This window comes from Talpa occidentalis, unplaced genomic scaffold (assembly GCF_014898055.3).
Source record: "Talpa occidentalis isolate TD23 unplaced genomic scaffold, MPIMG_talOcc4v2.1 talOcc4.15, whole genome shotgun sequence".
In the NCBI taxonomy this organism is placed as follows: Eukaryota; Metazoa; Chordata; class Mammalia; order Eulipotyphla; family Talpidae; genus Talpa; species Talpa occidentalis.
This window is the reverse complement of record NW_023601543.1, coordinates 58,375,145-58,399,533: the sequence shown is the minus strand read 5'-3', so window position 1 is coordinate 58,399,533 and position 24,389 is coordinate 58,375,145. Positions and strand designations below refer to the sequence as shown.

At 39.1% G+C, this 24,389-nt stretch overlaps 1 protein-coding gene across 7 annotated transcripts in view; it reads left to right on the top strand.

The window, feature by feature from the left end:
* Window positions 1-24,389, top strand: part of JADE3 (jade family PHD finger 3) — a 135,056-nt gene that overhangs the window by 106,260 nt on the left and 4,407 nt on the right. For all 7 annotated transcript variants that reach the window (XM_037512483.2, XM_037512485.2, XM_037512484.2 and 4 more), the window contains 6 exons: window positions 4,470-4,660; window positions 6,570-6,781; window positions 12,616-12,783; window positions 15,412-15,528; window positions 21,733-22,203; window positions 23,887-24,004. In XM_037512483.2, coding sequence (XP_037368380.1) covers window positions 4,470-4,660; window positions 6,570-6,781; window positions 12,616-12,783; window positions 15,412-15,528; window positions 21,733-22,203; window positions 23,887-24,004 — 1,277 coding nt within the window. The remainder of the gene's footprint in view (window positions 1-4,469; window positions 4,661-6,569; window positions 6,782-12,615; window positions 12,784-15,411; window positions 15,529-21,732; window positions 22,204-23,886; window positions 24,005-24,389) is intronic.

The window sequence follows — 24,389 nt, the reverse complement described above, 5'->3', positions numbered from 1 at the left end:
GCAGCTCTCCTTACCACCTGTGACTATACAGTTGCCTCTCTTTCTTCCTTTTCCTAATAATTCTGTCCTTTAAAGATGATAAATTAAGGAAGAACATTTGGGAAACTACTGGAAAGATTATTTCAAAGGACTACTATTTAGTTAGCTTTTAAGACATTTCAAGACTTTAAAAATCCCTGATATTATGGTATTTGTGCAATTTCTATGCTGTGAACAAGTGATTCTATTCCACTCATAAGGAAATGTAACATGGTCTCTACCTGTCAAATATTTGTATCAACTGAAGACAAAGACTCATATTGCATAAGACACTGGAGGAGGCCATAGGTCAGGTTAGAATGGTTGCTGCTTCCATTTATTGCCTCCTCAGTGTCACAACAGTGTTCATATTGGCCACGGGTAGTTTTATTGCAGCCATGTTGGCTTAACCCTAATGAACAAGTAGATTGGCCTTCTTTCTATGAGGCTAAACGAGGTATGATTGTTGATTCTTTTACCTTTCCAAAAAGTATTGTACCATTTAATTACACTCAAGTATCCAAATTAAAGTTTTATTTCCTATAGCATCTAAACAATCCTATTGCTGATTTGGTTAGTGGTGTGGTGAACCATTCAAAATATGACTACACACTACTGAATAATCTAATCCAATAATGAGCAGAGGAGCTAAATAGGCACTCCTCCAAAGAAGACATACAGATGACCAGCAGATACGTGAAAAAATGTTCATCATCACTTATCATCAGGAAAATATAAGTCAAAACCACAAGATACCACCTCACTCCTGTGAGAATGACCCATATCAAAAAGCCCACAGCAAGTTCTGGCAAGGGTGTGGAGAAAAAGGAACCCTTTTACACTCTTGGTGGGAATATAGACTGGTCTAGCCCCTATGGAAAGTATTGTGGAGGTTTCTCAGAAAACTGAAAATGAGCTATATGACTCAGCAGTCCCACTCCTAGGTATTGATCCAAAAAATACAAAAACAGTAATTCAAAACCTGCACTCCTGTGTTTTTAGCAGCACTATTTGTAATAGCCAAAATACGGAAACAGCCTAATACCCCAAAACAGATGAATTGGTCAAGAAGATATGGTATATATATACATAGTGGAATACTACTCAGCAATCAAAAAAAGATAAGCTCATGCCATTTGCAGAAACCTGGATGGAACTGGAAGGGATTATACTTCCTTCCAGTGAAATAAGCCAGAAGGAAAAAGATAAATACCAAATGGTACCACTGATATGTGGAATATAGAGAAACCAAACAAAGGGTCAAAGACAAACTTTTAACACCAACCCTTGAAACCTGACCATTGATTTTAGGCTTTCAGAGGGAGAAGGGTGAAAGTAGGAATGGAAGGGGAGAACACAGTGGACTAGTGGGGAGGGATATGGTGACTATATGGGGGGAATTCTATATAATCAAAACACTAGCAAGGATATAAAATAATGGTACTTCAATAACAAAAATTAATTTTTAACAAGTGTCTCTACCTAGTACATAGTGGGCAGAGAAGAAAATCACCCAGGTATAATTATGGTATCTCCTCCAGCTATAGCAGTGTTACATGTACTTGAAAGATATTAAGGGTGCATTTAAAAAAAACCCAAATTAATAGTTTTTCCTAGTTCTCAGAAACCTTTCCTTTCTATAACTTTATTTTTTTTATTTTTTTTAATAGAGGCATGTTTTATTTATTTATTTATTTGTTTGTTTGTTTGTTTGTTTCGTTTATACATGCACTGGGTACAGTCAGAAGCGCGGGAGGGTGAGAGAATTCACCAGAGCCAGAGCAGGGAGCAGAGCAGGCAGAAGGACCGAAGTACACTGCTGAGGGGAGCAGCGGGCGGCAGGAGAGGTCTGCGCGCCATGTGGGACCCTCCTCTGGTGGCCGGGGAGCAGCCTGGGATCGAACCGGCGCCGCAGAGGCGGCGGGCAGCTTCGCAACCCAGCGCTCAACCGCTGCACCACCGGGGAGGCCCTCCTTTCTATAACTTTAAATACAAGAATTTCTCCTTGTGAATTTGTATTAACTTCACCTTTTACCTACATGTTTCCTTGTCTTTATATTACTGTTTCAGTCTGTAATATTTATTGTTATAGACTGAGTCTTCAGATTCAGACCCTTAATTCAAAATACATATGGAAAGATAGTGAGATAGCATCATCATTATTATAAATTTTGCATTGAAGTATAATCTACACACAGAAAAGTACACAAAGCATACTGCATAGCTCAATGAATTTTCATGATTTAATAATATCTGCCATTCAGATCACAAAATAGAACGTTACTCAACCCAGAAGCCCTGCTTCACCTTAGGTTACAGTTTCTGAACTTAATATAAATAAAATCCTACAGTATATATTCATCTGAGACTGGATTTTGTTATTTGCTCTATTGAGGTAAGATTGGTTTACGACATTGTTCATGATTTAGGGGACTAGGTTTGTACCTCCTCAGATGTGTGTTATATCATCCCACCATCAATGCACCCATAGTCATTTATCCTAGGCCACTGGGCCCCTCCCCGCTTTGTTTCTACCTCATCTCCTTCCCCATCCAATAACCTCAATTCCATAATGAGCCTGGGTTCTGTTCATCATGGTTGTGAGATTCATGTTACATGTAGTAGTTCATTAATTTTTACTTAAAGAATAATGAAAATGTATTTTCTCTAATAATCTTGTAGGCCTTGCACCCAAGAACCAAGCATATTTAATCTCATAGTCAATGGGAAATTCATATGCATGTCTTATCCTTTTCAGTTGAGTTCATTTCAATTGGAAGCAGGTCTTTGAAAGCAGTTACTGACTTTTTAACTTCAATTAATATTTTAGGTTCTGCTTTTTTCCTCAAATATTTGCTGCCTTTGGCTTTTAAGAAAAACTCCATATGGTAGAAAAATTAAAATGTGCAAATGTGTGTGGTTATTAACTTTCTTCAACATACATTATTTGGAACATAAGCTTTTGGAAGAATGCTTAGGAGGAAATATTTATACTTACAGGGTGGCGTTTGCCTATATGTATTTGTATATATTTCTGTGAGTACATTAAGCTTTCCAGAGAAACATTTTTCATTATTTTATGATGACGTGTGTGTGTCTATTTCTTTCTCTCTTTTTTTAGATGGCCCATTCTGTTCTTTAAAATTGCCAGGAAATAATAATCCATGTATATTTTCGGTTATAATACCTGATGCTTCGTACCATATTTAAAATATCAAATGAGAAAAAGTCATTGGTGTGAGAAACTTGTTTCTTTGTTTGCTTTGTTTCCTTGCCTTGGACTCTTAGTATCAGAAAGGAAGAAGGGAAATAGGGATTTGCTCATGCCTGCTAGAGAAGTTGGTGGAAAAACAGGAATCTTTCATTCCTCATGTTACCGTTATTCAAACTCATGGTTGCTGCTATTTATGGTTGGGAAATATCTTGAATTTGTGTAACTCCATGGCCTCATCTGCATAAATAGTGAAAATAGTAAGAAATATAATATCGGGGCCTCCCTGGCACAGGGGGTTAAGACGCAACCTATGAAGCTATCCGCAGTCTCTGCAGCATCAGTTCGATCCCACCACCAGCCAGGGAGCAGCCCACATAGCGCAGCAGACCTCTCCTGACTCACCCGCTGCTCCCTTCAGCAGTGTACTTTGGTCAATCTGCCTGTTCTGTTCCCCACTCTGTCTCTGGTAAATCCTCTCACCCCCTCACACCTCTGGCCTGTACCCCAGCTCTTGTATGCACAAATAAATCTTTTAAAAAAATATATCAATGACATTATTGAGCTATTTTTTACTATACATTTATGCTAAGCACTTTATGTTTAATTTCATATGATGTCATAATAGCCCTTTAAGTTTGATGTTATTTTATCATAACTTATAATTTATTGCCCTTACTCTTAGCTAAGGAAACTGAGCCTTATAGAAATCAACTTTCCAAGATTACCATGCAAGTAAGTGGAAGATAAAAACAGGCTTGTGTGAGTCTCTAGCTTGTATTCTACCACCATCCATTATTGCCTCCATGGCAGAAAATCACTGGTTTGGCTAAAATACATCTTTGGTATGGAATCTGTCTGTCCCTTTGTGCGGGCATCACCCCTTCCCAGGATTCCCCTTCTAAATAAACTGGGTAACCTTTGCACCAAGAACACCAAATGCAACACCATTTTATTAGAATGATGGTAGTAGAAACGTGTGAGCCATGAGGATAAATGAAGTGTTTTGTTAGCAGAATGTTTATAGCAAGTGATGAAAAGGAATTTATAGAGCCATTTGCTTTCTTGATAGAGATCTGCTGTGCCTCCAAGTTGGCAGAGCAGGGGATTTCCCCAAGGTGGAAAAAGAAGGCTTTCAAGTCCACTGCAGTGGAGTCTGAATGCTGTTAAGCCCATCCAGTTAGTTCCTGGAATCTGTCATTTGTTGATCATTATCAATATCTTTCTTTTGATTTTCTAGAATTATAGCTGAGAAGGTAAAGGAGGTTCTGTTTGTCCGACCCCGGAAGTACATCCACTGCTCTGACCCAGAGACTGCAGAGCCTGGCTACATCAACATCATGGAGTTGGCAGCATCTGTGTGCCGCTATGACCTAGACGACATGGACATCTTCTGGCTCCAGGAACTCAATGAAGACCTTGCAGAAATGGGTAAGTTGTTTTCTTACAAGTATGTTATTCTTCAACTCAAAGCTAAAAACCCCATACAGGTACATTGCTATAAAATTCCAGACTTTATTGAGCTTTCACCAGTTTTTCCACTAATAACCTTCTTCTATGCCAAGATCCCATCCAAGATACCACATTGCATTTAGACTTGGAAGAATTTTAAAAGGGGATTGCCTTATCCTAAGTTTTTCTTTAGGGTGAATGTATTTTAGTGAGGTTTCTGAGAGCTTAGAATAAACTTCTAAAAATAATATTCAGTTGAGCAGTGTAAGGAATTTTAAAATTGCTTACTACATATTAAGCATTACATGGACATTACCTCACCTCAACCTCGTAAGAAATCAGTGGGTCTGGTATTATCATTATTTTTTTAAGATTTATTTATTTATACAAGCACTGGGTACAGTCAGAAGTGCAGGAGGGTGAGAGAATTCACCAGAGCCAGAGCAGGGAGCAGAACAGGCAGACTGACAAAGTGCACTGCTGAGGGGAGCAGCGGGCACAGCAGGAGAGGTCTGCACGCCATGAGGGACCCTCGCCAGTGGCCGGGGATCAAACCAGCGCTGCAGAGGCTGCGGGTAGCTTCGCAGCCCAGCGCCCAACCACTGCACCACCGGGGAGGCCCTGGTATTATCATTATTTTATAGATACGGAAACAAAGCCCTTAAAAGGATAAATGACTCATCAAAATTTATATAACCAATATGAAGTGAAATTAGGGTTTGAATCCAAGTGTTCTTCTAACCAGATACCACTCCAGGAAAAAAAAATGTGACATTTTTTTTTGCCTGGAAAAATGAAGCATACTACTTGGGTAGTTTTCGGTTTCATAAGTAGCTATATCATTAAAAATACAGTTTATGTGGAATTTCAATGTTCCCTAGAATATCTTATATTACAAATGAGGTGAAATACTTGGATAAATTTGTTTCGAATCATTTTGAGAAGTATTCCTGAGTTTATAAGCTATTAGAATAAATACATCTGTGCTCTCACAAAGTCATTAGTACCCCTAAGAAGAAAAAATTTCAGTTATTACCACTATCCACAATATAGATCATTTAGTCAGATTACTAAGTACAGAAGACTAAGAAAAATTGAAAATATAAAAGGAAAAACATGAATTAAGAGACAAAGTAACTTTAGAATTTGTATTTAGACTCTGGGTGCAATAAGTTTATTTTGTATTAGTTTGCCACTGGAAAATATTATGAATTTTTTGAAAGTCAGGTTTGAGAGACAAAATATTTCATATATATAATCAGTATCTAGAATTTTCTTTTATAGTTTTATACTTTTTATATGAAAGTTTCTTTGTATTACTATTAGATGTGCTCATTGGGGCTAATTTGCTAAGAATGAAATATTATATCCAAATAGTTAGGATTTTAATTATTAGCATACTATTAAGTGTTCAAAATTGCAGAGCTCAGTGAAAGTCCTCCCTGGTGGGAATAAGAGGAAACAGAGATTTAGAGGAGACTGGCTAGGACTTAGAAAATTTAAAGGATCGGTAGAATATCTTAAAAGATATATAGTGAAATGTTTCCCTCCTTTCATGTATCAGAATCTAATATGTAATGATAGGTAAATAATAGAATAGTTCTTATACTTTGGTTACAGGGTGAGTGAAGCATATGCACATATGGAAGTATGAAGATATACTACCAAAATTTTATAGCTGTGTAAATGATTGGCAAAACAGTTAAATTTGGGGAGCGGGGAAGAATAGCTCCAGTAGAAGATTCTTTGAAATCAGGTTGTTTTGGATCAGGGGAAAGATAGTTTTATCCTTTACAATTCCCCCCAACTCCTTCACTGGGCTCACAGTAAGTGATTTGGGAATGACAGCTGACTTAAGGGTTGATTCATTGTTTGTATTTTTGTGCAGGTTGTGGGCCAATTGATGAGAATCTTATGGAAAAGACAATAGAAGTCCTGGAACGCCATTGCCATGAAAATATGAACCATGCTATTGAGACAGAGGAAGGGCTAGGTATAGAGTATGATGAAGATGTGATCTGTGATGTGTGCCGGTCTCCAGACAGTGAAGAAGGGAATGATATGGTGTTCTGTGATAAGTGTAACGTCTGTGTGCATCAGGTTAGTGAGAGTGAAGACTGCCACCCCACCCTCCACCCCCCGCCCATGGTTAGCCTTTCTAAAGCTATGTAATGATCTCTAGCATCCATATCTGTGGTAGCAGCTTGCATTAAAGGGTGAAAATAAAGATTTGGTCCGTCCTTCAATAATTTCTTTAGAGGCAATACTTCTTATGATCAGCCAGGTAACTTAACTGGCTTTACCCCACATGCATTTATTGTGTAAATTCGTGCATGTACCATCGAGATTGCCTTGGTCAATACTACTAAAGGTCCCCTGTGGAGCCTCTTTGCTGCCTAGCTGGGAGTCCCTCTTCCTCATTGAAATCCCTGTTACATCATCAGGTTACATCCATGGTCAGTAACCTTGGTGAGTTTGTACTTTCTACAGCTGGAAATCTGAATTCCTTATCCTGGTACTCAAAACCCACTCATCTCCCAAATATATCCACTCAAGGCTAGGTTCATTCCACTTTTAAAGATCATAGAATTTTAGGACTGTAAAAAGCTCTCCCACATCTCAGTTTTACACATATTACCAGGTGAGGTGAAGTGACTTTGCCCAAGCTTTTACCGCAATTTACGTGTTCTTTCTACCACACTACCTTTTTAATTTAATTGTGATCATAACATTGTTTTCACCTCTTTTCCTTTTTATTTCTGCTCAACCATTATGTTCCTGTGAAATAAGATTACTCAGGGGAGCATGATAAATACTCCTGATGTCATCCCATCTCCATATTTCAGCTGTTTCCCAATTTAATGTCTTCTCCCACCTCCAGCTATCAAAAGTCCATGTGTCTTCTAACATCTAGTTCATATCCTTTCTTGAACTCCCTTACCTTAAATGATTTTTTTCTCTCTCCTGAACCTGTTGTATTCCATTCATTTGATTATCTTTTTTTTTTTTTTTTTTTTTGTGGGACCCTCGCTGGTGGCCAGGGATCGAACCGGCACTGCTGTCTGTGGGCAGCCTCGCAACCCAGCACTCAACCGCTGCGCCACCAGGGGAGGCCCCATTTCATTATCTTAACATAGTAAACAAATATACTGCACCATCTGTATGCTAACACTGTGCTGCATACTGTGGACACCTTCAGTGATGAAAAAGCAGACATATCTTTACCCTCAGAAAGATCATATCTTTACCCTCAGAACGTCCTGGTGTAAGGACTATAAGGAAACTGCCATTTAGCTTAGTATGCCAAGTATTTCTGGATATGGACGTCCGTACTGCTATGTTAGTACATTGGAGGCCTGGGGTCAGGGACAGCTTCCAGAAGGAACATCCAAACTAAATCTTATTGGCCAAAAGGAAATGCCAGATAAAATCTATGTTCAGGCAGAGAGGAGAACATATTCAGACATGATGGTTAAAGTGGGCAAAGTATGTTGGAAGCAACTCTGAGCAGTTCAGCACTGTGGAAAGCGGTGGGGTGGAGTAGGGAAGGTGTGGAGCAAGAAGATAAGAGGGATACAAGGGACCGTATGGAAGACCTTCTCTAAGTAACTTCAGCTCTGTCCTTTCAACCAGGACAGATTTTATCATTCTAGCTACATAATGACTGAAATGATTTAATAACACAAGAGACAGGAACTAACCAAGGCTTAAGACTTTAATTCCTTGGGCCACCTAACCTATTAGAATGTACTCAAAATTATTCTGTGACCAATTGGGGGCATTTTCTTCATTTTACTTCTTCAAAAGACTGAATTTAGAGAATTTATCTTCATTCTGCCAGTTCATTGGCACTTATATCACATCTTTAGTGGGGAGAGAAAATCTTTAACATTTAAACATTAACTTAAGTACCTTGACAATACAGGTCCATAGTCCTTTGCATTTCCAAAGTTTTAAAGCTCTTAAACTGAAAGTTTTTCTTAACTTTGACACCACAACTAATATGGGGCAATACTAGAACTCACTCAGTGTGAGGCTGTTTATAGTCTTTATTCCATTTGTGTATTGATTAAATGATAGTTCCCCTGATTCCATTGGTGGGTTTGGTAGTGTGCCACGTATGTACTATTTAACTTTTCTAAGATCTGAACAATTTTGAATTTTCTGATTTTTTTCTCACCCTATGGTTTTCAGATCAGTGATTGTGGATTTGTAGTAGGCTTAAAGGGAATAGTACAAAGGTTATCTGTATATATTTTCTGTGTTTGTCCTTTGTAGTTGGGATAAAATACCAAGGAATTACTTTCAGGTCCTTGGACTAGCAAATTGAAGTTTAGCATAATCATTCTCCTCAAAGGTATTTTATACATTTTGAAAAACAATATCCAGTAATGATTGTAAATGATGCCCTTCCTCACATGAAAAGAGATGATGTTAACACCTGTCCAGGCCTTGTAGACATAAGCTGGTATATATTAAAGCTGGATGTTGGTGCCAAGCTCATATAAAAGAGATTTCTTTTTTTTTCTTTTATCATTTTTATTTAAAATGTTTCTGAAAACATGGAAATACTTTATATTTTTGGTATACAATTCAAAAGTGATAAACTTTTATTTGAAAATCACAGTCTGATGAAAACCTTCATTATATTTTTCTCCTGTTTCCATTTATCAATAAAATCACACAATTGCTAATTTATGTAGTGTGATATCTCCTTATATTTATTAATTGCAATTTTATTCACATCATACAGAAATAAAGAGATTTCTTCCAAAGTGAGCACATACACTTGAATTCTAAAGAGAGTCTTAGGTTAGAGCTCCCTCTGCTGACTGAAAGTGACTGGAGGATTTAATTCACTCCTTTAACAGAATTGTGGACATATTGACATCTGTATTTATTAAACGTATTTTTTTTTCTTCACTCCCACCATGTTATGTCAGATGTTCCTTTGTGACTATAATACACTTATAGTCAGTAATTTGAAGAAAAATTCAAAATTTAACCTTAATATTTTTTTCATTAAATATATGAAAATTCGGGCCTCCCCGGTGGCGCAGCAGTTGAGCGCTGGGTTGCGAAGCTGTCCGCGGCCTCTGCGGCGCCAGTTCGATCCCCGGCCGCTCCCCGGCCTCCGGGAGAGGGTCCCACATGGCGCGCAGACCTCTCCTGCCGCCCGCTGCTCCCCTCAGCAATGTACCTCCGGTCCTTCTGCCTGCTCTGCTCCCCACTCTGGCTCTGGTGAATTCTCTCACCCTCCCGCGCTTCTGACTGTACCCAGTGCATGTATAAACAAAACAAACAAATAAATTAAAAAAAATGCCTCTATAAAAAATATGAAAATTCAGGGGCCTCCCTGGGGGCACAGCAGTTGAGCACTGTGTTGCGGAGCTGCTCGCAGCCTCTACAGCGCCAGTTCAATCACATGACGTGCAGACCTCTGCTGCCTCCCGCTGCTCCCCTAAGCAGTGTACTTCGTCAGTCTACCTGTTCTGCTCTCTGCTCTGGCTCTGTTGAATTCTCTCACCCTCCCGCACTTCTGACTGTACCCTAGTGCTTGTATAAATAAATAAATAAATCTTAAAAAAATATATGAAAATTGAGACCATCCCAAGTACTTTTATATGTTCCACTTTCTGTGTCTTAGCCCAAATAGTGAGCCCTCAAACTTATGCCTAAATTAATTTTCCTGAAGGTATATGCTGATAGTTTTTGTGTGTGTCATATAGGTAATATTGGCATGGAGTTTTTAATCCCCTGGAATTATATGTAAAACATATGTCCATGAATTTGTACCATTTTCTCAAAAGAGTCCACTGCCTTCACCATTTTGTGGTTTAGAAAGTTGAGAATCACTATGAAATATAAGCTTCTATGATCTTATGACCATAAGTAAGTCTACACAAAGGTGTAGTAAATGATTTTCTACCCAATTGAATGGTCAGAAGATAAAGGGTATTCCTAGAACCAGCCATGGTTTTTCTTCTGCTGGTTTAAAAGAAACTCTATTTTAAGGAGGACACTTACTTTCATTTCCGAACAAATTTTCTTAACCTCAGAGAAAGAAAAGTTTTGAAGGTTAAGAACCTTGTACAGTGATGCCCTGCTATTGCAAGAGTTTCCAGGTTAGAGTCCAGCATCAGTCCTTTACCTGGTGAGGGAAACCAGGCAGGATCAGAAAGTAGAGCAGACCCAAGGAGTTACAGTAACTTGAAAAGTGGATGAGGAACAGCAGGCTTTAGATCAACAACCAGCAAACTTTCTTCAAAGGTTTGGATAATATTTTAGACTTTCAGGACCACACATACAGTTTTCCTGTTACATATCCTTTTTTTAATGTCCCTTTTAAAATATGAAGACCATTCTTAGCTTGTTGGCTTTACAAAACAGATTTCAAGTACTGGCTTGCTAACCTCTGGTTAGATTGGGGGTGGGAGCAGAAGGGATTTCTAGAGGATTTATTACTATGCAATGGTATGAAATCTGTTTTAGTAAGAATGTGACAGTTCATTAGAGGGAGGATTGAAGGTATGAAGGGTGAAGAAAAGAAATTAGAAATAAATCAATCCATACCATATGATGAGGACTTGGATAGAACAGTTGTGGTTTATTGGAAAGGAATGTCAGAGTCCAGGGGCTGCTCTATAGGAATGACTAGAAAACTCCAGTGACAGTGTTAAATGAAAGTGGATAATACAGGGCCTTCCTGGTGGCGCAAGGGGTTAAGATGCAACCTATGAAGCTATCCGCAGCCACTGCAGCATGAGTTCGATCCCTGGCCAGGGAGCTACCCACATGGCGCAGCAAGACCTCTCCTGATTCACCCGCTGCTCCCCTCAGCATTGTGCTTCGTCGGTCTGCCTGTTCTGCTCTCCACTCTGGCTCTGGTGAATTCTCTCGCCCTCCTGCACTTCTGACTGTACCCAGTGCTTGAATAAATAAATAAATAAATCTTTTTAAAAAAGAAAGTGGATAATAGGAATTTACATCTGGAAGCATGGTGGTGATAAATATAGCTAGAAAGTTTAGAAAAGGGACCAGTTGGGGGTAACGTGGTGGTAACTTGTAACTTGAATCTGAACTGTGGGTGAACCTCCTGGGTCAAGGGGAGATTTTGAAGCTGCCATGGTGAATCAGTCATTGTGGAAGGTATGCCAGACCACATGGGGAACAAGGCAGCCCCCATCTTTTCTCTCTAATGGGGAGAATAAAGCTATGAAGGGGGATGTTGGACAAAATTGGAGGTAGAGAATCTAGGATGTTTTCCAAAAGAATCTTCCTCCCCACACCCAGTAATTCATGTATTTATTTGCTAGACTTTATTCTACAAAGAACTTAACATAGCTCCCAGAACTCATTATGGGGTATTGTGATTAGTCTGATATTCTACTCAATTCAGGATTTATTCACAAGTCCCTTTTTCTTCAACCCAACCAAGTAATTGCCAGGATTTGCTTAGTACTTTGTATGCGCCAGGCACTGGTAGGCCCTATAAACATCAGCTCATTTGCTTCTCGGACGTTTCATTCTGTTTATTTCTAATACTTTTTTCTTGATTATAATAGTATATATGACATATTGAAGTTGTTCAGTAAGTATATGACTAATTATTCATAATCATTGAAGAAATTTAGAAAATGAAAGTAAAGAAGAAAAAAACTCAGATAGTTGGGCTCTCCTATTCATATATTAACTTCAAGTCTTATTTGTTATCCTTAAAGTCAGTTCTAATAAGACATGCTGATCTTAGATCAGATGTTATAAGTTGCTTTTTTTGCATGTTTTAAAATTACTAAATCCTGGATATGAATTTGCCCTGCCTATGTGCCTCTTTCTCCTAAAAGCAGAGGGTAGTCTGTGACTCTGTACTAGAGTAGACATTAGACCTGGTGAGAAAATCTAACCATTCTCCCATCTTCTCCTCATGCCTCCAGGCCTGCTATGGCATCCTCAAGGTCCCAGAAGGCAGCTGGCTGTGTCGCTCCTGTGTACTGGGCATCCATCCTCAGTGTCTATTATGTCCAAAGAAAGGTGGGGCTATGAAGACCACCAGGACAGGTACTAAATGGGCTCATGTCAGCTGTGCCCTGTGGATTCCAGAGGTAAGAATTTATCTAGGCCTACAAGGCCATTTGCTCTTGGGTATTGTTTCCAAGGACACTCAGACTATCTTGGACTTTATGGAGATGTTCACGCTTGCCCACGTTTCTGAGGTAATCATGCTTTATCTTGAACTCCCTCACATCCTTCTTGGATGCAAATGAACTTACATGTAAGCTCATGCTAAGTAATTTATAGGTGGTGCTACCAGTAGTATTAAGCAAATTTGTATGAGAGGAGAATCACAAAAGATAGGGTATGAGCAACAAAATTTTTCTAGGGTGAAATTTAACTTAACAAATCTTAAGCAAAGCATTTTTCATGAATATTTGCTTATATATGTATGTATAACCACAACCCAGACCAAGACGTAGAAGACACCAAATGTAATAAGAGAACACCCCAGAAAAACCCCTCATACCCACTTTCCAGTCCTTATCTGGCCTCCCATTATCTAAGATCAACTGCCTTTTTGATTTCTATCAGTATAGATTAGTGTTGACTGTTTTTGAACATCGTCTAAATCATATGTTATACACTCTTCTGTTTGACTAGCACTCTGTTGTAGTGTCTATCAGCAGTCATTCCCTTCTATTTCTGAGTAGTAATCCATTGTATGGATATACCATGATTAATTTATCCATTCTTCTTTGATGGACATTTGAGTTGTTTCCAATTTTAGGCTATTACAAACAAAGTGAGTGACAGTTCTTTTCTCCCCTGTTATGGTTACCCTTTCATTTTTTAAGCTCTTTTCAGAACTTGGACTCAACATTTGACTATGAGCTTTTTTCAAAACTCTGTCCCTCATTATTTAATCCAGTCCTTTAGATGCTGATATTTCCTGAGGAGCCGCATGCTCACTAAGTTAATTAAAAAGGTTTTCCAGACATTGCTTCTCCTTTCTTCTTATGGCTGCTTTTTTTTTTTTAAACCTGTTTGGACATCCTCCTAACGTCCTATCTCCCTACACTATCCAAGCTAGCAAATTTGTTAGGTGGTTTAACTGTAAGACAACAGAGATTACAGTATTCAGTTCATGGGAGAACTAATAGTAAATAATCAGTAATCCATTCTCCTTTAAAACTTCCCTGACTTTATTCTTGCTAATGTCAGTTGCAGAGGAATTCCTATCTACTATAGAGCTCACAGAATTAAACTGAAAGTCTAGATATATGCTATGGATAAGAAGTTAGTATTTAAAAGAATATTTGAGTAGTGGCTTCTTTTTCTTACAAAAAACACCCAGCTTATAGACATATGAAATGAACCCTCAAGTTTGCTGCACTGTTTGCCCACAAATCCCCCAGCTAATAGAGCAGGCTCTCTCTGTTGGAACATAACTCAGGAATAGTTGTGTTTTGTTTTTAAGTAAAAGCATTATCACCTGTTGACATTTTCTTATGGTCTCTAGTACCTGTTAGGCTATTCAAAACCTCTCTGATATTTCTACTGTTCGTTTCTTAATGTGGATGGGGCTTGTCTAGTTTAACCATCCTTATTCTGTATTCACTTTTTAAAGTTGTCTCTTTCTTAGAAACTTGTAGGTATTTGTAAAAAAAAGGGGGGGGAGGGAAGAGGAGAGGAGAGAAAAAAGCACTTTTTGCCAGAAGTTGCTTGATCCTTTATTTTCATATGGAAAAAAAAGACTTTCTTTTTTAAAAAGCATCCTTTTCCTTTCAACTCTCTCCCAAAGACTAATTTCACTTTGAAGCTACTTTGGCTGAAGAGTAAACTGATGATAGTTACACGATTTTAAAGACTTTTGTTTAGGGCCTCCCTGGTGGTGCAAGGGGTTAAGCACAGCACTGCACTGTGAAGCTATCCGCAGCCTCTGTAGCAGGAGTTTGATCTCCCACATGGCACAACAGACTTCTCCTGTCTCACTTGCAGCATTATATTTCAGTCAGTCGGCCTGTTCTCCCCACTCTGTCTCTGGTGAGCCTTCTCACCACCGCCACCACCACCCCCCCCACCCCCCGTACCTCTGGCCTGTACTCCAGTTCTTGTATGCATACATAAATCTTTTAAAAAACACTTTTGTTTAAAAATGCATTTGGGTTGTTTCCATAGCTTAGCTATTGTAAATAGTGCTGTTATATACATAGGGGTGCAGGTGCCCTTTTGAATTAATGCCATCTATTGTCCTCATCCTTTCTATTTACATGCTGCAATGTATTCATTACACAAATTGCTTTAACTTTCCAACAATATTACGCTTCTTTGTAAACAACTGAAAGGTTTATCAGTGTCTGTTTTTCATCATTTGTTGATTAAATTAAAAAAAAAACAAGATCTGTAGCACCACCTGTAACGTGATAGGTACTAGATTTTGTGAATTTTAGCTTCTTTCTTTAGTAGTTTCCTTTTATTCATTAAAGCATAACTAGTCTCCACTCCTGCCTTTCATCCTATATATCAATTGCTTACATTACTAGAAATGACTGAAGGTCTGAGAAGAGGCTAGAGACAGGTTTTAATTATTCTTGATTCCATAGTAACCTTCAGAGATATAGCTGATGTCATTGTTTTTATTTTCTGATCTTCATGTAATAACATCATTTATAGTTCATGAAAAGTACTTCTGAATGCCTTGGTGCCTCTGCTTTATGGTGATGTTTTATTTGTAGGTAAGCATCGCTTGTCCTGAGAGAATGGAGCCAATCACAAAGGTCTCTCACATTCCACCCAGTCGGTGGGCCTTAGTATGCAACCTGTGCAAGTTGAAGACAGGGGCTTGTATTCAGGTAAGTCCCCATGAAAAGGTGGAATGGGCTACCATCAAATTGGCCAGAATCACCCTCCCCTCTTCTCCCTTTCTCTCTCCCTAACTTCCTCTCTCCTTCCCATCCTCCAGAATCCTCCCACTCCTAGAGCTCTGCCATTGCACAGACCATTTCTGGAATCCCTATTTCGGGTGCTCCCCTGGACCCTTCAGCTTATTCTTTTCAGTGACCATAGTGGTAGTTAACCACCATCCTTTATTTTCAGATCTAATGAATTAGTTGAGTTCTAAAGCTCGATGACACTGCCATAGATGGGGAAAACTGCAATTCTGAAATAGCCAGGCCTGTGTTCTTGTGGCTCATCTACTGACTATGGATGAACTTGGGTTCCTGGATAATTTGATAGATGATCCTGTTGCTAAACTAGATGCTACTCATTTTGGTAGAAAAAGATTCATCTGAATGGATATATTCCAGTGAATAGGTTTGAAAGTCATTCTCCTAAGTGCCTTTGTTGAATATGGTAGTGTAAGTAAAGTTTTGTGTGCTATCTTGATAATGGGAATTTAGCTGCTTCAAATGGAAACAGTAGCTGGTGCCCCCCTCAGCAGCAGTCGTGGAGTGGGAGACAGTGTTTGATGGGACTGGGAGAGGCCAGTTACCTCCACAAAAACAGAAGAGTTAACCTCCATAATCTGGCTTACTCTTTATTCCAAATGCAACAGCATGGCTTTGCTGGTGAGAGGGAAAGGACTGACTTCCATTCCCCAGGCCTGCTGCATACCAACTTTAGGTGGGTTGGAGTTAAATTTGCCTGCTGACCTCCTTCATGGGCCATATGGTATCACAGCATAAAGATAGTGACTCTAGGTGCTTTGTGAGCAAGGTTCCGTACTGTCTGGTTCATGTTGTAGAGTTCTTGCTCCAGATCTGGGATCAGCCTCTCCTCCAAATAACCCTAGTGCTTACAGTCTATTAAGGGAAGCCAGATATAAACATGGGGAAAGTTAAATAACACAGAAGTGACATCTTCCCTCAGATCTTGCAAACCCTTAGGGATGAGACATCAGAAGGGCGGATGGCCAGTGTTGGTGCTAAGTATATGTTATGTGGCTTGAACCATTTAGAACATTGTTTCAGTGACCAAATTTTGAGAAAATTGCTCTGATACCATCCACTTGCCTTTTCATGGATTGTTAGGGAGTGTTAAGGGTAACCAAATGAAAACTGTCCCTGCAACAAACACGAACTCCTGAGAATATATGCATCAGGCCCTTGATGTTCCCAAGCAGGTGTCATCTGCTTTTGAGGAGGATACATTATTGGGGAATGACAAAATTTTTCTTTAAAGGGGCAAGAAGTACCTTAATTCCTAAATCATGCTCTGGTGTCCTTTTCAAGATTTTTATTCTAACCACCTGTCTGATCCAATGCTCATCCCACAGAAATTCTCCTTACATATGTGAATGTGTAAAAGGAACATTTTCTCTCTAATGAAGGTATTTTAAAAGCTTGTTTGAATATACAGAAAATATTTCTTTTTCCCACTTCAAAAGTAAATAAACCACTTTATACTGAGATGAGATACCACTTTATACTCACTAGGATAGTAGTAATCAAAAGGGCATACAATAGCAATTATTGGCAAGAATGTAGAAAAATTGGAACTCTTGTGACTTGCTGGTGGGAATGTAAAATGTGCAGCCATAGTAGAAAATAGTGTAACTATTGCTCAAAAAGTTAGGCGTAGAGTTACCATATGACCAAGCAATTCCACTTCTTAGTATATATCTGCAGTTTGAGAGGCCCCCAAGGCCACCCTCAGATTTAGTAATTCACTAGAACTCACAGAATTTAAAAAAGCTCTCTTTGCTGCATCTACTGTGAGAATGAAGACCATTCTCAGTGAAGGGCCCCAGAGGCACCCTGCGGAGGGACTTCAGTCACATCAGTGTCAAACTCAGTCTGCTTAGGAAGAAAAAGAAGAGGCTCCCAGTTGACAAATGGTGGGGAAATAGGAACTGGCTACTGTTTACACTGTCTGTAGTCATGTACAGAACATGATCAAGGGCATTACTCTGGGATTCTGTTATAAAATGAGGTCTGTGTATGCTCACTTCCCTATCAGTGTTGTTATTCAGGAGAATGGGTCTCTTGTTGAAATCCGAAAATTCTTGGGCGAAAAATACATTTGCAGGGTTCCGATGAGACAAGGCATTGCTTGTTCAGTATCTCAAGCCCAGAAAGATGAGTTAATTCTTGAAGGAAACAACATTGAACTTGTATCAAATTCAGCTACTTTGATTCAGAAAGCCACGACATATAAAAACAAGGATATCAGGAATATTTTTGATGGTATCTATGTTTCTGAAAAAGGAACAGTTCAGCAGGCCGATGAATAACATGTAAGTTGTCCAGCTACAGAACAGCAAGATTCTGGATGATTTCTTAGACCTATTTGTGATACATCTTTAAGATGCAGTAATAAAAGTCATCATTGAAAAAAAAAAGAATTTAGAAAAGCCATTATATTCACAGGACAGCTATTACAATGGAAGGATAGAGATTACAATAAAAGGAAGAGACATAGAGCAGAATCCAGGGGAAACCAGGCATGTAACTTCCAGTTGTCCTTTCCAAGTAGTCTTGTGGACAGTGTTTCTTTCTCCAAGCAATGTGTATGACAACACACAGACTATTGCCAACCAGGAAAGCTCACCCAGACCTTGGTTTTCAGAGATTTTATTAGGATTTAGCCTCATAGACACATGTCTAACATTAGTCTGCAGTCCCTCCAGAGGTCAGACTGTTAATCACATGACCCAAAGACTCCACCATAAATCACATTGTTAGCACAGAATATCAGACATGCCCTAAGCTCCTCCCAAGTAAACAAACATATTCTTATCAGGCAGGACATTCCAAGGACTTAGAGTTTACCTCTTAGAAGTTGGGGGCAAGAGGCCAAACCTTTCATTGGGCAACCCTTTATTGCACATTGCCAGAGAACAGTGGAAACATATGTCCACACAAGAACTATATACAAGTGCTCATAGCAGCAGTATTTCATAATATCCAAGAAGTGAAAATAACCCAAAAGTCCTTTGACTGGTGAATGGATAAAGAAATGTGGTTATAGCCATGCAATGGAATGGTATTTGCCCATATTTTAAAAAGAGTATCTACAACACAGATGAGCCTAGAAAACATGTTAAGTGAAAGGAGGCAGATAAAAAGAGCCACATAATATATGATTCCACTTACACAAAATGTCCAGAAGAGGCAGAGAGACAGAGAAACTGACTCAAAGTAGATTAGCAATTGCTTGGAACTGGAGCTGGGAACAGGAAGTGACTACAAATGGGTGCAAGATTTATTTTTTAGAGTGATAAAAACATACTGGAGTTACATTGTGGTTATAGGTTGCACAACCTATAGGTTATAGGTTGAAAATATACTAAAAACCATTGAAATGTATACTTAAAAGTGGTGAGTTTTATGGCATGAAAATTTTATCTCATGAAAGCTGTTTTTTTTAAATGGACACAACAATACTCCCCCATTACCTTAAATGGTTACAGTAGAAATAAGTGAGATGTACAGAGGCATGCTGCTTAATAGACTACATCAAATATATGTTGCTAGAAAAAAGTAAGTTGATATTTGGCACCAAAACTTGGTTGACACTTCTCTTTTACCACCAAAATATATAGTGCTCCAGCTATAAATATAATAGAATGACCTTCTTTTTGAAACTAGGTAGATTTTATGGGAGAAATTCCTAAGGGCATTCCAGTTACATCCAACTACCTGATTCTTATTTGTATAATCTCTCTACCTTCTATAGATTTGACTTGAGAGACATGATCATTTTCAGTTTCCCATTAGTAGTATTTTTATGTCACACATTCATCCCCTGGAATAAAAAACAATTATTTTACTTTCTCTTCCCATATTTTTATCAGTTATTAAACAGCAAAATATATGCCCAATACTTTTATTCTTTTGTTGTTTTTTTTAAAGATTTATTTATACAAGAACCGGGGTACAGACTAGATGCACAGGAGGGTGAGAGGATTCACCAGAGACAGAGCGGGGAACAGAACAGGCAGACTGATGAAATACACTGCTGAGGGGAACAGCCGGTGAGACAGGAGAGGTCTGCTGTGCCATGTGGGATTCTCGCAGGCTAGCCGGGATCAAGCCCACACTGCAGAGGCTGCAGACAGCTTCACAGTGCGGCGCTCAACCACCTGCGCCACCAGGGAGGCCCCACGTTTATTCTTTTGTTCTGCTACTTGTCTCTTAAATCACTGTCTAGTTCCTTAGCCAGATAACAGATAAACTGTACATAGTGGGCTTTTATCCTCCTCGTTTTTATGAGGTTTTTCAATAAATGTTAAGTTTTAAGGATACAGATTTCAATGTAATTTAAACAAAGTTTTCCAATAGAGCTATCCAAAGCTGGGGTGGACTGTCCAGGGAATGCAGTGAGTGGCTAGTTAAGGACTTAATTGAAAACTAGAAGGAGTGGTGGAGAGAGGCAGTGGCAATGAAGGTAGAAAACCAGGTACTCTAGGGCCTACCCTGGTGGCACAGGTGGTTGAGTGCCACGCTGTGAAGCTGTCCGCAGCTTCTGTAGTGCTGGTGTGATCACAGCCGGTAGGGAAGGGTCCCACATGGTGCTGCAGACCTCTCCTGTCGCGCCCGCTGCTCCCCTCAGCAGTGTATTTCGTCAGTCTGCCTGTTCTCTTCCCCAGTATGTCTCTGGTGAATCCTCTCGCCCTCCTGCGCATCTGGCCTATACCCCGGTTTTTGTATAAATAAATCAATCTTAAAAAAAAAAAACTTACCTTGAAATAAAGAAAACCAGGTACCCTAGAGAAAGTACAAAATGATAAATGTGACACCAAATAGAGTGATCTTAGAATTATATTCCAACCCTGGAATTATTTATCCTGTGATACTAATTTAAATGGAGTCTACCCTCTTAATGTCTTGATAGTTGCTATTGATGGTATTCTCCTAGGTGTTGAATTGCTTAGTCTATTATAAGGAGAACTGTCAGGGTTTGCATTCTTTTTATTCATATGCCAGGTCATTCTCTATGTTCACTTATCAAAAACCCAATACATAGGTAATTGAGCAGTCTGCCCTCCAGATGCAGGCTTCCAAAAGATTTGAGACTTGGTTTTTAACCACGGGAATCCCTGCTGTATATTTAGATACAAATCTACTATTGCTTTCCTTCCTTTCTTTGCATAAACATATAAATGTGTCCATGATTTTAAATCTTTGGAGGGAAAGCTGTAAAGTCTTACCTGTGACAAATGGTAACTGGGACTAATTAAAGCACAGAACAATGGTTCTGGGCCAGGTTCTTTGTGCTCTGCCTCTCTGAATCCTACTATGTCCTAGATAGTGGTACTTAACAAATATGTTGGTATCGAGTGGTGGAATATTATAAACTAAATTTCAAATTGTCTATAACAGTACTGTCCAATAGAATTTTCTACAATAATGGAAATCTGTGCTATCCTGTATGGTTGAAATGTGTCTAGTGTGACTGAAGAACGATTTTTAATTGTATGTAATTTTAATTTTAAACTTTAATTGTTTAAATAACTGCTTGTGGCTCATTAGCTACCATTTGGACAGCAAAGTCTTAAGAAGCTAGTTACTTAGATATTAGGAGTTCCTGTGACCTTTTTAGAACTAGTGGATCCTCTGGCGATAATTTTTACCTTGTTTTTTTCATTTGTTCAAGAGCATTTCTTGAGCGCTTGCTTGTTCACTAGTTGATGATAATGCAAAGGTGAAAGAACATAGCTTCTGTCATTAAGGACTATGATCAGGGATTTAACATTTATTGTACTGTAGGTACAGTATGAAAAGCAACAGTGTAGAAGCATATAATAAGGTGATGTAAAGGACATAGAGAAGATACAGCATGATTCTTTACAGGGGTTAAGGAAGACTTATCAGAAAACTTAATGCTTGGACTAAAACCTTAGAGGGGATTTTGAAAACTTTTTTTTGCCTCTTGTTGTTTTCTGTAAGAGGAGATTTTCTGGGTTATTTGTAAAGTGTCTGCATGGTCAATTTAGGACCATTTTTCTCCCTGTCTTTCCTTTACTTCCTGTGCGTTCTCAATTTAGATCCAAAGATATGGGGCTCCCCCTTCACCACCCCACCCAACCCTTAATGTGTCTTTTCTTCCTGCAGTGCTCCGTGAAAAGCTGCATAACTGCCTTCCATGTCACTTGTGCCTTTGAGCACAGCCTCGAGATGAAGACCATCCTAGATGAAGGAGATGAAGTGAAGTTCAAGTCATACTGCCTCAAGCACAGCCAAAACAGGCAGAAACTTGGAGATTCTGAGTTCCCCTTACACAGGGCTACAGAACAGAGCCAAGCCAAAAGTGAGAAAACCAGCCTACGGGCACAGAAGCTTCGGGAGTTAGAGGAGGAGTTCTATTCCCTGGTCCGTGTGGAAGATGTAGCCAGAGAGCTTGGGCTTCCCACACTGGCTGTGGACTTAATCTATAACTACTGGAAACTGAAACGGAAAAGTAACTTCAATAAGCCGTTATTTCCTCCAAAGGAGGATGAAGAAAATGGTCTGGTACAGCCAAAAGAGGAGAGTATTCACACTCGCATGAGAATGTTCATGCATCTACGGCAAGACCTAGAGAGGGTAAGGTCATCAGCTATGACTTGTGTTCTAGGTCTTGGTCTGCATAGAAATGGAGGCCCACTTCCAGCTTAAAAACAAAAAGATCAGCCCATTTACTGTGTGGCGTTCTATGTCTTTGTTTATCATCTGCTTTCACTGTAGCCCTAGACATTGGGCTCTATTTAAATTTGGCAGACATATTCAGAGAATTGGAAAGTCCTCTGAACCTTAAATATGAAATAAATGTTCATTTGGTTTACTTTTTATTCACTATTGAACCTAAATTGGCTCAGCTATATTTTATTGACATACTTAAAAGACTGCAGACTGAAAAAAGAAAGAATTTTGTTCAGGAAAGCACTAGATGAGAGTTTCTTAAACTCAGCACTGTTGACGTTTTGGGCTGGGTAGTTCTTTATTGTGGGAAACATTGTAAGATGTTAGCAACAGTCCTGGCCTCTACCCCAGTAGCAAGCCCCCCACCCCGACACATACACATACTCTGTTGTGACAACCAAAAGCATTTCCAGACTACCATATGCTCCGTGGAGTCAAAAATCATCCCTGGTTGTACACCACTGTGATAGGTGGGTAGGTAGTTAGTTGGGTAGTTAGGTAGGCATTAAATTAGGAACAGCAGAGTTTCAAAGATACATTAGGCACTGTGTTTACTCCTGAGAGTTTTATAATCAAGTATAATTATAGAGATGGCTTGTTTTTCATTTTCTCTGCTACCATAATTTGGAAGGGGACTAATAGATTTGGCTGACTTTGTTAAATTGGACACATACATATATAACCCTTACTGTGTACTAACACTGTTCTAAGTGTTTTTTTTTTAAAGATTTATTAATTTATGCATGGAAGAACTGGGGTATAGGCCAGAGGTGTGGGGGAAGAGCAGATTCACCAGAGGTAGAGTGGGGAGCAGAACAGGTGGATCTACTGAAATACACTGCTGAGGGGAGCAGCAGGTGAGACAGGGGAGGTCTGCTCCGCCATATGTGGATAGCTCCCTGGCTGAGGATTGAACTCGGGCCTTAGCAGTACTAGCATGATAATACTGAGATTTAACCCCTAAACCACCAGGGAGGCTCTGTTCAAGCATTTTATAAATATTAACTCATTTAATCCTAACATGGCTGTTTACAGATCAATAAACTGGGGCACGGAAAGGTTGAGTAATTCATCCGGGGTGGGGTGTATGAGAAAGTGAGGACTTCACCCTTATGGCTGTGGAAATTGGGCTGAGCTGAAAGTGTGAGCAGAAAAGCCACTTGTAGTCTTCCCAGCAGATCTTTAATCTGGTGGTTCAACATTCATTAGAAAAACATGTTGGATGTAGTAGCATTGTCATCATCTGTACTCAGGAATCTGAAAGTACGGGTAAAATGTTAAATCAACATTCACTCTTCCCATTCTGGCTGTGCAAATAAATATTGAGCCAACGGCAATGCAGAGAGAATAGTTTCAGGAGGAGACTTCGGAGTATTTTTCTTGTGCTACTGATTGATGTGGGAGCTGTGATCCCACAGTTAACCATGCTACATGCTATATGGCTCTCATCATTTCTGTCTTCTCTCTTCGTACCCCTCCCCTCCTCCCCAATGACTTTAGTTGTCTTAATTTTAGCTAAAAAATTTCAGTTGTTGGGTTTGTATAACATGACAAAAATTTCTTATTTGCTGGGGGTTGGGCTTTCAGGTCCGAAATCTGTGCTACATGATAAGCAGGCGAGAGAAGCTGAAACTGTCACAAACCAAACTACAAGAACAAATCTTCAGTTTGCAAGTCCAGCTTGCTAACCAGGAAATTGCTGCAGGTAATCTATATATTAAAGATGTCCTAACTAATATATAGACTCTGGTTACATCCTATTTAACAATTTAAATTTTATGTCAATTATTTTACTTAAAAATCTTTCAAAATTCTTGTCAGGTATCTCATTTGCCCTAGTCCAAACCTGATAGAACAGTGCCTACTTCATTGTCAACTTATGTAAGGCTGGGGAATTTCAGGTCTATGACAGAATTTAGGAGCCATTAAAGTCATGAAATTATTCTATAATCATCAGATTTATTTAGAAATCAGTATGATGGGATTTAATCTTAATTTCCAGAAAACATTGAATGCCAGGGTTACTCATCTTAACAGTAGTCTGTTAAAACAAATACTTAGCTAGAATCTCTAAAATTTGTTGACTAAGA